We start from the raw sequence: 13,818 nt of genomic DNA on the forward strand, positions 1-13,818 counted from the left end.
ACACTGGCTAGCCCCTAGGCCAACTATTGTGGCCTAGTGAGTCTGTGGCTGCCCTAGTGTCAAACAGGCTTCTGCCAGCCACATAGGGGGCCTGAGCACATAGCCACTTGGGAAGGTAGGAACCAATGGCCTCTGCAAGTGTAGTAGGGAACTCAGGTGTGAACGAGAAGCTGAGGGGAGCTTGGTCACATACAAGGAACACAACTCCAGGAAAAGAGCCCTTTACTCAGGACCTTAGCACCAGTGAGCTAAGGCAATATCATTTCTAAGTCCCATAAACCAGTCATAGAAAAATAAGAAAACAAAATCAGTCATAAATGCAAAAACAATTTTTATTAAACTGTGAAACTGATTATTTTAGGTCGGAGCCCCTCACAATTGGAATGCTATTCCCTGTGGGTTTCCTGGTCCCAGTAACACTGTAGGGAGCATTCGGGGCTTGACAGAGTCTCAGAATTATTTCAGCTTAAGACAAAACAAGCTTCTTACTAGATTGCAATCCATTCTAGAAATATTTCTTGACAGAAAAAAAAGGCATTTTAACTTGAGCACACTACAGCCTGTCTAGAAGAGCTGTATGTGAAGTTGGGCAGGGTATATTGGGACAGTGGTCTCCTGCCATGGCCTGGCTGCTGTCACACACTAGCACACTAGGGATAATACTGCAGTATAGCTTAAAAAATAGGTTGTGTTCAACTGAAAATTACAAAAACAGTTTTATGGGGGGAAAAAAGTAAGTATAAGCCCAAGGGACTCTAGGAGCCCCCCCGAAGGCTTTGTATGAGAATACTGCTGGTTCAGCTACTCATCTGATTCAGACTGGTCTGAAGATAAGTAAGCACTGACTTTTTCTGATGGATCATCAGCAGTGTCCTGGAAAGCCTGCAGACCTGAAGTTTCCTGGGTTTCTTCCCCAGGATTTAGTTCCTGCTGGGGAAAAAAATGGGAACAATGTGAAGTCCTTTGCTAAAAGTTCCTGTGCCCAATTTATAGCAGTGGAAGGACCCCTTGGTTTAAGTTAGCAAGGTATAGAAAAGTACCACTTTGGAACACAAGCCTGAAAGGTGCTGGTAGAAGGCAGAGCTGGAAAAATGGAGTTCCTTCCCACTTCCCTTTCCCAACAGCATTTTGACTTAAAGACCAGCAGAAGCAGGCTTGGGCTCTCCCAAACTTGTCTTAATGCCTAAAGCTACTGGGTCCCATATTGGCCCTCCCGGCCCAGTTCTTCTGCCAGCCATGGCTAGTGAAAACTTTAAATGGTCTCTCCCTGCCCCTACCCTTGGACCTTCCCACTACTTGGCTTGGACTTGGTTAGACTTATTGGCAGTTACCTGGCCCACTTCCACAGGGTGACACGAGTAGTAACAACTCACTCTGGGCTGTAGAGAAAGGGAAAAGGAGGAACAAACACAAAAATAGTATTACTAAGAGTGGGCTGTGGGAGTCTTTTCTGTTGAAGAAAGAGACTTGGGCAGGGCTCTGAAGGTAATGCAAGATTTCAACAAGTGGAATGCAACAAGGTAGAGAAGAAGACAGAGGAAACAGAAGGAGACTAGCTGAAAATGGGCAGAGAGCTGGAGGTATCTGTGAACCTGGTGAGAGTAAGGGCCCAGAGGGCAGTAGAGATGAGCCAGGGCAGGGTGTGGGGAATCCTGAAGTCTTACAGACAGGAGGATCCTACTCGGTCCTGCCCTTGGCAGCTCCACTGCACTCTCCTATCAGCTCACCCTTCCAGGGTCCTCCCTTCTCCATTTCCCTGTATTATGTGCTCACTTTGTCTTAGCTCTGCCTCTCAGGGTCCATCCAGAAGGGAAGTACCTTGAGAGTGGGCATGAGGAAGGGTCTAATGGGCAGAGTCTGGCTTGGTAACTGAATCACAGAGTCCCTTGACCATCTGATCTCTTTGTGTGAGCAGTACCTCTAACTGATCAACTTTCTAGACACTTGACAGCTCATTTGCTCAGGATGTGCATGTGAAATTAACACACCTTTAGCCATTTAAAATATCCAAACTCTTTCATTTTGCTTTAGCTTAGTGTTTTATTTTTTGTTGTTAGATTTTTTAAAAAGGTTAAGCTCTATTAAGATTTCTAAACCCAGAATCAAAACACCTTTGTAAGTGCTGTTCATCATATCAAGAGTCTGTTGTCCCCAAGGGGCTTCTGGGACTGTACCTGGGAGCAAAGCCTGCTATGTGCTGCCATCTGGACCAGCTCCCATCACTGCCCTGGAAACATGGCATGCAGATGGTTTCTGAGATGGGGTTTGCCCTGTCAAGTACTGAGCACCCCATTGACATATACAAGCACACTAAACAGAAGGACCCTTGATTTATTTTCCCTATGAGGAAACACCCATACTATGTTCTGGGTTCTGTAGCAGAACTAAAAATCTACAAGTTTTTAAAGGGGTCTGGGCTGGGGCAATGGGCATATGGTGTGACCCACTCTGCCCATGTAACATATTTTTGAGAATTTTTCTAACCCTCACCTGAGGGCACGTTTTTTGTTAATTGGAGAGAGAGGGAGGAAGGGAGAGAGAGAGAGAGAGAGAGAGAGAGAGAGAGAGAGAGAGAGAGAGAGAGAGAGAGAGAGAGGGGGAGAGGAGAGAGGGAGAGAGAAACATTGATATGAGCAAGAAACATAGATCAGTTGCCTCCCATACATGACCTGACCAGGAATCAAACCCACAACCTGGGTATATGCCTTGAATGAGCATCGAACCCACCACCTTTTGGTTTATGGGAAGATGCTCCAACCAACTGAGCCACACCAGTCATGGCTTTTAAAGAAGTTTTTCAGTCGAATTGCATTTAATATTCATGAGGATTGCTGACTTTTTCATGGAAGCCTAAAGAGAATCTTTTTACTCAGCAGTGAGTACTACCAGCATATGAATAACTTCCTTCACACTTACTGAGATTTGAAGTTTGGATTTCATACACAGAGCATAAGCCCATGATGTGTGCCTTATAGGAAAGGGGCCAAGGCTCTGTGCAGAACCCCTGGCCTGTGTTAGAGGGCAGAGGAGAAGGGGCTGGTATACCTCAGATCCATCGCCTTGGTCCTGGTCAGTGCAAGGCCAACTTCTCACTTCATATTTGATGTGACTGTTTGGGTCTGATGTCTTATGCCAAAGTTGGATGTAATCCTGTGTGGTCTCCAGGGAGCTTATATCTGAGTCAGAAGATACGGGAGACGGAGAACTGCTGGCAGGAAGAACATCACTATCTGTGCTATATGTTCGTGGTGACATGTCTTGTTTCTGCTGGTCCTCAGGAACAAAACTGTAAGAGATGATAGGATACATGTTGCAGTGACATGGATCTAGAGAAGATGGACCAGGAAGTATTGTTTTGCTCATCAGTAGGTGCATAAGGCACATTTGTTTTTTGGTGGCTAAATAAGGATTCCCTTTTGCGTACTTTCACTTTGGCCTGAATAAGACTCATTTGCCAAAGTAAAGCAAATATAAACATTACGATAATTATAGTCATTTGTCTCAAGTGGTTTCATTTATATTATTTGGGCAACCTTGGTTCTGCCAAAATCATGATCTCTGTGGCTTTCTGCAAATCACTTCACCTATTCCAGTCAGTGACCTGCCCTTTGTCACTAAAGAAGGTAGCAGCTGAGACAGGCTGCAAGACTAATGTCCTCACTCCAAAGTTCAGTGCTGTCTCGATAGCCCTAAGCCTGAGTGCCTTACAATAAATACATTTATGAGCCCTATGTCAGACTCTGAATCTTCACTTTCAACAACCTCCTCAGGTTGATTCTGACGATCAGGCCACAGGGAAACACAGCACTAATCCACCTCAGTGATCCTAAAGGAAGGCTCAGAAGGAAATCCAGAGAGTTTTTGGGAGGCCTGTTCAGAGAGCTGGCATTTATTTAAAAATTTTTATTGGGCATCAAGTATATGTTATGAAAACCCCTTCATTGCTGAGCAGAACCTTCTCTTTTTGGCATTTGAGTTCAAAGACTTTATCACTGAGCTGAAAATGTGTTCATGTTCTCATACTGTTTCCCAGCACTTAGTCCTGTATTCTTGGCTCTTTAGGTATCCAATGGCAATCTAGCAACTATCACACCCACACCAGGCAGACCTCCTTCAACTACTCTACTGTGATCACCAGATCTGATTGAAATTGGAGAAGGAAACTGGGAGCCCAGGAGTTATTTAGCTGTGAGCACTCATGACTTCTCTTAGATACCCTGTGACATGAGACTGGGCCTGGGTGGATGAAGCCAAGCAAATTCAATATTTGGATGCTAATTCCCTAGATGGGAAGCTTCTTATCTAATCCTCCTGTATCATAGAGACTCCTGTCTCATCAATGTATGTTTGGCTATGCACCATGCATGTAGAGGCAGGGGGGCCTGTGGCCACAGAGTAAGATGTGTAGGAGACACTTTTGATGGGGAAAACTTATCTTGCCCTGTGGGCAAGTCACCAATGGTCTCAGGCATGGTGTCCAGCCATGAGGGGATTACAGTGACCTTATCCCTTATCACCATCCCATGAAATTCTTACCTTTGACTTTCTTCTTCCTGGCTCTCAATGTTTGTATCTTGTTTCTCAGCTGCTAATTGGAGAGGAGCATCAGTGGACTGGATCTGCATGAAAACAGGGAATCATCAGAGAGGGGCACAGAAAGGTTTGGCAAGGATATGTGCAGTATCTGGTTTTCTACAATGATGTTACACTGCTGGGGCTGGGGTTCCTGGAGCAGCTGCAGGTATTGTTCCTGATTCTGCAGGTACTGCTACATTAAAAGGAAAAAGATGAAAACATCTCAGTGTCTGGAAAAGCCTCCCAGAAACCGATTGACCACTCTCTATTTCTCCAGATCAAAATGCAGCAGTAGTCCTGCCTCTATGGGAATAGGGGTCTGGGTGTCTGTCACCTTGTTTAGCAGGGCACTACCTACTGTCATGTTCATGGCTGCAAAAGCTGGAATCTAGCAACTGCAGCCAACTGAGTAGTCATTACCCCTCAGCAGAACCAGGTAAACATACATTTTCATGAAAATGAAATCCCCTTTAAGCTACTCAGTGAAAACAGACTTTCCGTACCTGGGTGGAGGGACCAAAAGGCCCAGGCTCTTTAAACAACTCAGAGAACCTTATTGAACGAGGTGGACATAAAGCATGAAAGCTTTTGGTCTCACTGGTATCTGAAAAGGACTTCTCCATTTGCTCAGTGCGTTGTTTCTTGGGAGCTGGCTCCAAAGCCTGGGACTCATCACTGCTAATGTAGTATGGCATGGTTGGCTGCACCTGTAAGAACACAGTATCAATGTATTCAGGGTCCATACCTTCCCTTAGGACACAAGACATGCTGGGCAAGGAGCAAGACCACCCACAGGCAAACCCACAAAGAATCCTTGGCTATATATGAGCCACGTCTGCCACTCCTAGAGCCTGGCTAGACCCATCTAGGGTGCTACAGTCAAGAGAAAAAGGGCAAAGCCTTAAATCCCTGCTGAAGATTATTCCAGATGACATGTGCTGCCCTGGGGCAGCAGCTGTCACTACTAGCAGACCCTATCGACTAACTCCTTGAAGACTGTCCCCTTCTCCTTTCTCTTCTGCCACTTACATAGAACTGGTCTCTGACCTGAAATTTAGAATCCTTCAGTGTGTTAAGCTGCTCCTTCATCAGTTTCAGTTCCTTTCTCTGCTTTCTGATGTCAGCCCGCAGCATTTGAGTCTTCTCTTCCAGCTTCCTCTTAAAACGCATTACTAGTTCCTTCTCACGTTTGTTGATGTACGCTGCTATTGGTGATGATATTCTGAGTGGCTGTGGGAAGGAATTACTTATGGTTCATAAATAGGAATACTAGGTTTCACCAAATCCTACCATATTGTTTTATTTTTAAGTTTTGAAAGATTGAGAACGAGACCAACGGCACTCCAATACTGGTTTCATTTATTACTAGGAAGTTTTAAAAAATGGTTAAAGAATCCAGGAATTCTAGATCAGAACTAGATCATGGGGATCGTTTCTTTTTAATATATATATATATATAGAGAGAGGAAGGTAGAGGGAAAGAGATAAACAGAAACATCAGTGATGAGAGAGAATCATTGATCAGGTGCCTCCCGCACGTCCCCTACTGGGGATTGAGCCCACAACTCGGGCATGTGCCTTGACCTGGAATTGAACCTTGACTTCCTGGTTCATAGATCAGCACTCAACCACTGAGCTATACTGGCAGGACTCATGGGAATCATTTAGTCTATTTCCCCCCTTAAATATAAAGCTATGGACTTGACCCAGAGAAGTGAAGCAATCTTCCCTGAGTCCATAGGGGAAAGGTCAAAGTGTAGCAGGTCAGATCACAAAGGAAACAGGTGGGGAACATCCACTGGATGCCTGTTATCAATGCCTATTAGTAAGAAGAAGAATGCTCAACTGGAACTTCCTTTGTTCCAAGCATTCTTCTAAGCACTGTATAGAAATTCACAGATCTGAACTTCACAACTCCAAAGTAGGTACTTAATAGACAACATAGTACACAGTTTTAGTACTTGGAGGAATACTCTCCCCTTGGAATCTAACTTTAACTTGAATAACAACCTCACATCTTAAAATGAACAAATGGACAGGTTTATAAAAGTAGAAAGGGTGCTGGGAGACAAAGCAATGCTTCAGGTTGACTGGAATAGAGGGTATGAGAAAAGTCATATGTGTAATGGAAGTGGAAACGAGCTTTGTGCAGACCATATAAGTTTAGGAGGCTAAGGAACTTGAATTTTATTCATCAGCCACCTTGTGCTGCTGCCAGAATCAGAAATTTAAAACACAGATCTGATTGGGGAAGTGACATGCTCATACCTATGATGTAGAACTTGCCTTCTTACAGCACTTCAGAAGATGAACTGGGGGGAAGAGAGTAAACTTGGAGTCAAAGAAACCAGTTAGAGGACTGTCGAGGTAATTCTAGGTGGATGTAAGAGGCTGGAAACACAGAAAGGAATGGACACATTTGAGAGAAATTAAGGAAGTGGACAAGGCTTCCCAACTTATTGGCTGAGGAAGGCAGAAAAAAGGGGAGATTCTTGAAAAAGAACTGTCAAAGCTATAAGTAGGACCTGGGAACAACTGTTGTTTGCCTTAATCTGTGCTATACACACTGTGGGTATAAACAAGATTAGAGAATCACAGCACCAGTCGACAGTCCTAGTATTAATGATGAGAAAAAAAGCACAGGTTCCAGTTAAGATGGCAGCATAGGTAAATATGGTACCTTAATCCTCCCATAATCACATCAAAATTACAACTAAAGTAGAGAATAACTATCATTCAGAAACACCTGAACTCTAGATGAACAGAAGTCCTACAACTAAAGATATAAAAAGAAGCCACATCAAGACTAGTAGGAAAGGCAGAAAAGCTGATTTCTCAACAGAAACTTTTCAGGCCAAAAGAGATTATCATGAAATATTTAAAGTGTTGAAAAGCAAGGACCTACAACCAAGATTACTCTACCCAGCAAAGCTATCATTTAGATTCAAAGGACATATAATTCAATGAAAATTGTCCAACTGCCCTCTTCCTTTATATAGAGTACTAGAGGCCCATTGCACGAAGAGATTTGTGCAATAGGCCTTTCTTCCCTTGGTTTCCAGCACCGGTTTTCCTCTGGCACCCAGGACCTAGGCCTTCACTCTAGCTGGAGTCTGCCGCCTTCGCTGCTGACTCAGGCTGGAGTCTTTGCTGTGGGGCCCGAGTGCCACTCCTGTAGATCCCCTTGCTCCCTTCCCTCCCTCTCATAGCAGGCATCCTGCCATGCCCAGCCACTCCTTGCCAGGAGCAGCTGGGCGGCCGCCATCTTTCTCCTTCTAATTTGCATATCCCCTCCTGATTGGCTGGTAGGTGTAGCAGAGGTATGGTCAATTTACATGTTTGTCTATTATTAGGTAAGAAGATGTGTGTGCATATATCTTTTTATAGGAAATCAGGCTTTCATTAGATCAAAAAAATCATCTCAACTCAGAACTAAAATAAACCTTGTAGGTCATCACATCTACCACCCTTCTCCAGGCAGGAATCTTTTCTCTGCTGTCCCTGGCAGATGAACTACCAAACCTTGGCTCAAATTTTTCCATTGAAAAAGAGGGGCTCCCCCCTTGAGGAAGTAAGCTAACTCAAAAAGGCTTCCTTGAAGGGAGTGGAATACTGACTGGCCTGCCCTGAGCTGTTCGCTCTCTACCCTAATTTGATCCACTGGAGACACATCTTCTACTTCAGTAGCACAATTGCCATGCAGCTATTTGGATCAAGCTGTTCTGTCCTTCTCCAGCATCCCTTCTCTAGTCTCCCTTCTCCAGTGCTTCCACTACTGACCCAATTATGTTTTCCAGGGCCTCTCCATCCTGGTCTCCATCTTCCAGATACATTCCAATCTATCAATCCATGGCACTCAGAAATAAGCCTAATACAGTATCACATACAGAGCCAGACGACACACACTCACTGCTGGTTATTTTGATTAATGTAAATATAAGGTATATTTAAAGTTTAATTGTAAATTAATTCAAAGGAGAAGAGAAGCCTGTCAACAGTGAAAGGAGATCAAGTTTTTAGCATAACATAAAGAGAAAATGGAATTCTACAGAAATTTTCTTTTAAATAGTTCAAAGAATTTCCATAGCAGTCCACAAATCCCTGCAAGGCAAGCAGACCATTTCAAGATGGAGAAACTGAGACTGAGGAATGTGCCAAGATCACACTGCTGGGTCCAAACTCAAATAACTGTCCTCTAGCCCTCAGTTATTCTCATTAGAAGAGGATGGCTTGGCATCAGGAATGGAGTGACTCACTTTTGACTTGGTAATCAATGCATACAATACCACATAACAGACTATAAGTTCATTATCTTGGCTGTCATAAACCTTACTGAAATAAACCTTACAGGTCTTCACATCCACCACCCTTCTCCAGGTAGGAATCCTGATTTTAATAATCCTAATATAAAATATTATATTCATCAAAATATGTGATTATATACAAAAATTTGGAGGTAGAACAGCAACAGATTAGTTAATCCAACTATCCTGATTTGGCCTCAGACCATATACATTAGTGCTTATTATTGAAGGTTGTATACTAGTATATCTAACATTCTGAAAGTCATGCTTCTAATCAATAAAAATTCCATTGAGAAAATCTTAGTTCTATTGGGTAGGTATTGGTATGGGTAGGCAGTAATGTCATCTTCCTTTGAGATGGTCAGCATTGCCTCACAGGTGATGAATAGCATGGCTCTTAAAAATACTGTACTGCCTTTTCTTTGGGTTAATCTTCCTATTCAGCTAAAATTTTCTCTCAAGCACAAAGTATCTTTGCATATTTCATATTAAGAGAACAAGGATTTGGTCTTAGAGAACCTTCAACCTCCCTGTTTGCTAGGACCCACTAAATCAGTGGTTCTCAACCTTTCTAATGCCGTGACCCTTTAATACAGTTCCTCATGTTGTGGAATGGTCTTAGGCCACCCTGCTAGCGGTTCTCAACCTGTGGGTCGTGACCCACAGGTTGAAAACCGAAGCTTTAGAGCCTAAGACCATCGGAAAACACAGATATTTACATTACGATTCATAACAGTAGCAAAATTACAGTTATGAAGTAGCAACGAAAATAATTTTATGGTTGGGGGTCACCACAACATGAGGAACTGTATTAAAGGGTCGCAGCATTAGAAAGGTTGAGAACCACTGCGCTAAATTTCCAGCTACATCTGAAAATCCAGTACAACAGAAATAATGATAGTTAAAACAAACAAACAAACAAAAAGCATGCTTTCTTCAAAGTGAAACTGGGCACAACAGTGGAAATTTGGAGCTTTCCAGAGTTAGTGGTCCAGATAAATATGTGGAGCAAGATTTTCCTGCTCCACCTTGTCCAACTGCTTCACCTCTTCCTCCATCTCTTCCATGCGCTGCACCGGTTCCACCTCAACTGTAGTACACCCCTCTTCCACCGGAGGTTCATATTCTAAGTTTTGTGAAGATGTTGTAGCTGAGGAAGCAAGCACAATGAAATTCATGACCCACAAAGCAAAAATAGCAATTCTATGAAAGAGATTATATAGATTTATCTTTGTTTATTTCCTTTTATGTTGTAAAAACAAGAGAGTCCAGTTTTATTTCATGTTTAAGATTAGACATGCCAGGTACCAGGAGTAATTCAGAAATTACTTTAAAATCTGTTCATATCTGCAAATGAAGAAAAGGGAAGGAGTGTCTGACTTTACCTCCACCCAACCAAGCATAAGGGGGTGCCCAAACCCATTAGTGTTAAGTATATTTTCATTATACAGTTCTTTTGGTACCTTCCAACTGATAAAAACCAAATTAAACCTGGTCATAAATCACTTCTGAAAAACTAGGTTCCCCAGGCTATGGGATCTCAGGAGTTCTCGAAGTTATCTTGGCGGTGTTGCAACATGATGCTCCTTCAACAGCCCCGAAAAGCAAAGTGAAGAACATTATTTGAATAATGCAAAATGGTAGAGTCATTTTGGAAAATAGTTTGGCAGGTGTTGGTTTTTTTTTCATACCCACTTCCATATGATCCAGTAGTCCCACTCCTAGGAATATATCCAAATGAATTAATAACATATTCATACATAAAAAGTTTATGCAAATGATTATAGTAGTTCTGTTTATAGACACTAAAAACTTGGAAACAACTCAGATGTCCTTCTACAGATGAATGGATTCTAAAAAACAACATCATAAGATACATTACTATTCAGCAAACAAAAAGAAATGGACCATTCATTCATACAATATGGATAAATCTTAAATGCATTTTGCTAACAAGGCCAAACCAAAAAAGGCTAGATACTGTATTATTCCATTTATATGACATTCTAGAAAAAGAAAAACAGAGATGCAATACAGATCAATGGTTGCCAGAGGATGGAGAACAGAGTTTGAGTTCAAACAGACAGCACAAAGGAATTTGGGGGTGACAGAACTGTTGTGCTTGGTATTGTAGTGGTAGACACCTGACTCTTTGTCTTTGTGAAACCCACAGAACTATACACCCCAAAGAGTGAATTCTGTGTGCAAATTTAAAACTAAATTACTCTTATATATTTTAGAAATCACAATCATGAGTCCATGGACTTTGCCCTCTCTCCTCCTAAATCAATTGTTTTGAAGGACTTTTAAAAACAAAGTTTTGAGATTGACAATAATAATGGAAGGATTGTTAACTAGAGTATTTTTAAAAAGAGTTATCAGTTCTATATATTAATAATACATAATCGAAATTATTTTTTTTTCTAATATGAATATTTGTGGAAAAATAGTGGGGATATGTTAAAGCTGAATCATCTAATTATGCAAATGAGGAAAAAATGTGGATAATATATATCATACAGACAACACATATACTATAAAGAAAATGGGGGGCCTTATGTTTTGAAAGAATTTATCTAACAAATAAATTACAATTACAAATTCTCTATGGTAAGATTAGCTAATTAAAGGATATGATCTGCATTATGCATCCTCCACTGCTTTAAATGTGGTATTTTATACAATTATGTTTATGAAATGTATTTAATGATGAAACTTATATAATAATATTATTGTTTTTGAGAGACTATCCCTTTTGCCCTTTACTAGAAATTCTTATTATATACTGTATAGTACAGTTTTTTAAAACAAGAGATTTCTTTGGAATGTAACTACTATGCCATAAGCAGAAAAGACTGCATGAAAATTAAAAGATAAGGTGCTGTTCTTCCAAAGACTGAGATATAGCACCAATCTTTAGAAGTTTAAAATTAAATGGGAGGGAGTAATACCAACTCCCAAGCACTTCCATTGATGAGATATTCATTTTCACTGGTATGAAAGCATCATTTCAAAAAATTACAGATTAAGAAAGTTAGAATTTACTCTTTTGATTTCACACCATTATAAATAAACAATTATCTTCATTTGAAAAACTGTAACTACTCTGTAGGCTACGATTTTTCTTCTGGTAGACCCTATGCAAATGCCCAAATGCACATACTTGATGATCGTGTGGTTTCCGGAGAAGTGAGGCTAATGTCACCAGATGTACGCGCAGATTCTTGTGATTCATACTGCTCAGTATCTACATCCTAGGAATTTCCAAAAGAGAAAATGACATTTCAATTTAGAGACAAAGATATATAAATAAGAAGAAACACAGGCAGAGCACAAACTTTGATGCATTTCCCATTTCTTACAATGCTTCAATCAACTGAAACATGTCCGTGAAAAAAACTGCTAGAAGATAACAAGCAGAGATTATGGGTGCCATGCACTATATATTACAAAAAACCTAGAAGAGAAGCATATTATAGATGTGCTAAAAGAGCAATCATAATAAAAATGTGTGCCAATCACAAAGAAAATATGCCTGTCAGAGATGTTAGGATGCTGACCAGCTGGTACAGAGAGGTGGGAAGAGTGAAAGTGTGCCTAAGTGTTAGAGTGTTAAAGAACAAAAATCAAATCTAGTAAATTTGAAGACCCAATTGGTTTGATTGAGCCATTCTTGAATCAAGTAGTATCTCATCTGGCAAATAGAGAGTTTCTCTGAGGAGTAGTACAAAATGGAAGAGTTTGCCGAAACCGGTTTGGCTCAGTGGGACAGAGCGTTGGCCTGTGGACTGAAGGGTCCCAGGTTTGATTCCGGTCAAGGGCATGTACCTTGGTTGTGGGCACATCCCCAGTAGGGGGTGTGCAAGAGGCAGCTGATCGATGTTTCTAACTCTCTATCCCTCTCTCTTCCTCTCTGGGAGGGGTCAATAACATATATTTTTTTAAAAATGGAAGAGTTTTATAGGCAGATGGAGGGTGGGGCAAGGAAGTACATAATACAGTTATAATTGTTTTTAATATCCTCCTCCACTAATTCTAAAGTCTGTGTTTGTTTTAAGTGGGTTTCTATTGATTGGCTTTTCTCTTTAATAGGGCCACATATCTCTGCTTCTTTGAATGCCTGGTAATCTTTGTCTGAAGGCCAAATATTGTTCACTTCACCTTGTAGGAGACTGGATATTTTTGCATTCCTATAAACATGCCTCATCTTTGTTCTGGAATGTAAATTACTTGAACTCAGTTTGACCCTTTGTCTTACACCTTAATGATTTCATAGTCAGAACCAGAGCACTAGTTAGCCTAGGGCTAATGTTTCCCCACAAATAAGGCAAAACCATTCTGTATATTCTTACACTTCAATTCCTGTGTATTATGAGGCTTTCCAGTGTGGCTGTTAGAAATAAGAACTATTACCAGCCTTGTATGAATGTTAGCACTGTTGCCCGGAATCCTCTTGGATGGTTCTTTCCTTTCACATATCCCTGGTATTCTCTTTCCATGAAACTCTCTCCTCTCTGGTACTCTGCTAACAACCTTAGACTCCCTATATTCTCACCTCAATCTCATCTCAGGCAGTCCACTCGGATCCCTGTGTGTTCTCCCTCTTAGTCACATGGCCTAGAAACTCGCTAGGGAGTAAGATGTGGCAATTGGCTCACTTCATTCTTTCCCATCTCTTAAGAGTTCCTATCCTTTGTTGCCTGATGTCCATTATTTTGAAAATTGTTATTTATTTTGTCTGTTTTATTTTGGCTATTTGGGGCTGAAAGGTAATATTAATTCATGCACATAAATTTATGAGCGCCTACTGTGTGTGGTAAGCCTTGTTCAAGATACTAGAACTTGGAGATGTGCTGATAAACAAACAGCCCCTGCTCTCATAGAAGCTTCATTTTATTTCATGTATACAGGCAATATACTAATAAATGAGGTTCCTTTG

At 41.2% G+C, this 13,818-nt stretch overlaps 1 protein-coding gene across 1 annotated transcript; it reads right to left on the minus strand.

Annotated features, from left to right (window-relative positions):
• Nucleotides 1–314: 314 nt before the first annotated feature.
• Nucleotides 315–13,552, minus strand: PASD1 (PAS domain containing repressor 1). Its single transcript, XM_028135467.2, has 9 exons — nucleotides 13,538–13,552; nucleotides 12,043–12,133; nucleotides 9,926–10,029; nucleotides 5,623–5,805; nucleotides 5,079–5,282; nucleotides 4,537–4,619; nucleotides 3,046–3,286; nucleotides 1,332–1,379; nucleotides 315–930 (listed from the first exon to the last, which is right to left on the minus strand). Exons 1-9 carry the CDS (start codon nucleotides 13,550–13,552, stop codon nucleotides 802–804), a joined length of 1,098 nt encoding a protein of 365 aa, XP_027991268.2. The 3' UTR covers nucleotides 315–801.
• Nucleotides 13,553–13,818: the final 266 nt, after the last annotated feature.

The sequence above is a fragment of the Eptesicus fuscus genome, chromosome 1, assembly GCF_027574615.1.
Source record: "Eptesicus fuscus isolate TK198812 chromosome 1, DD_ASM_mEF_20220401, whole genome shotgun sequence".
Lineage (NCBI taxonomy): Eukaryota > Metazoa > Chordata > Mammalia > Chiroptera > Vespertilionidae > Eptesicus > Eptesicus fuscus.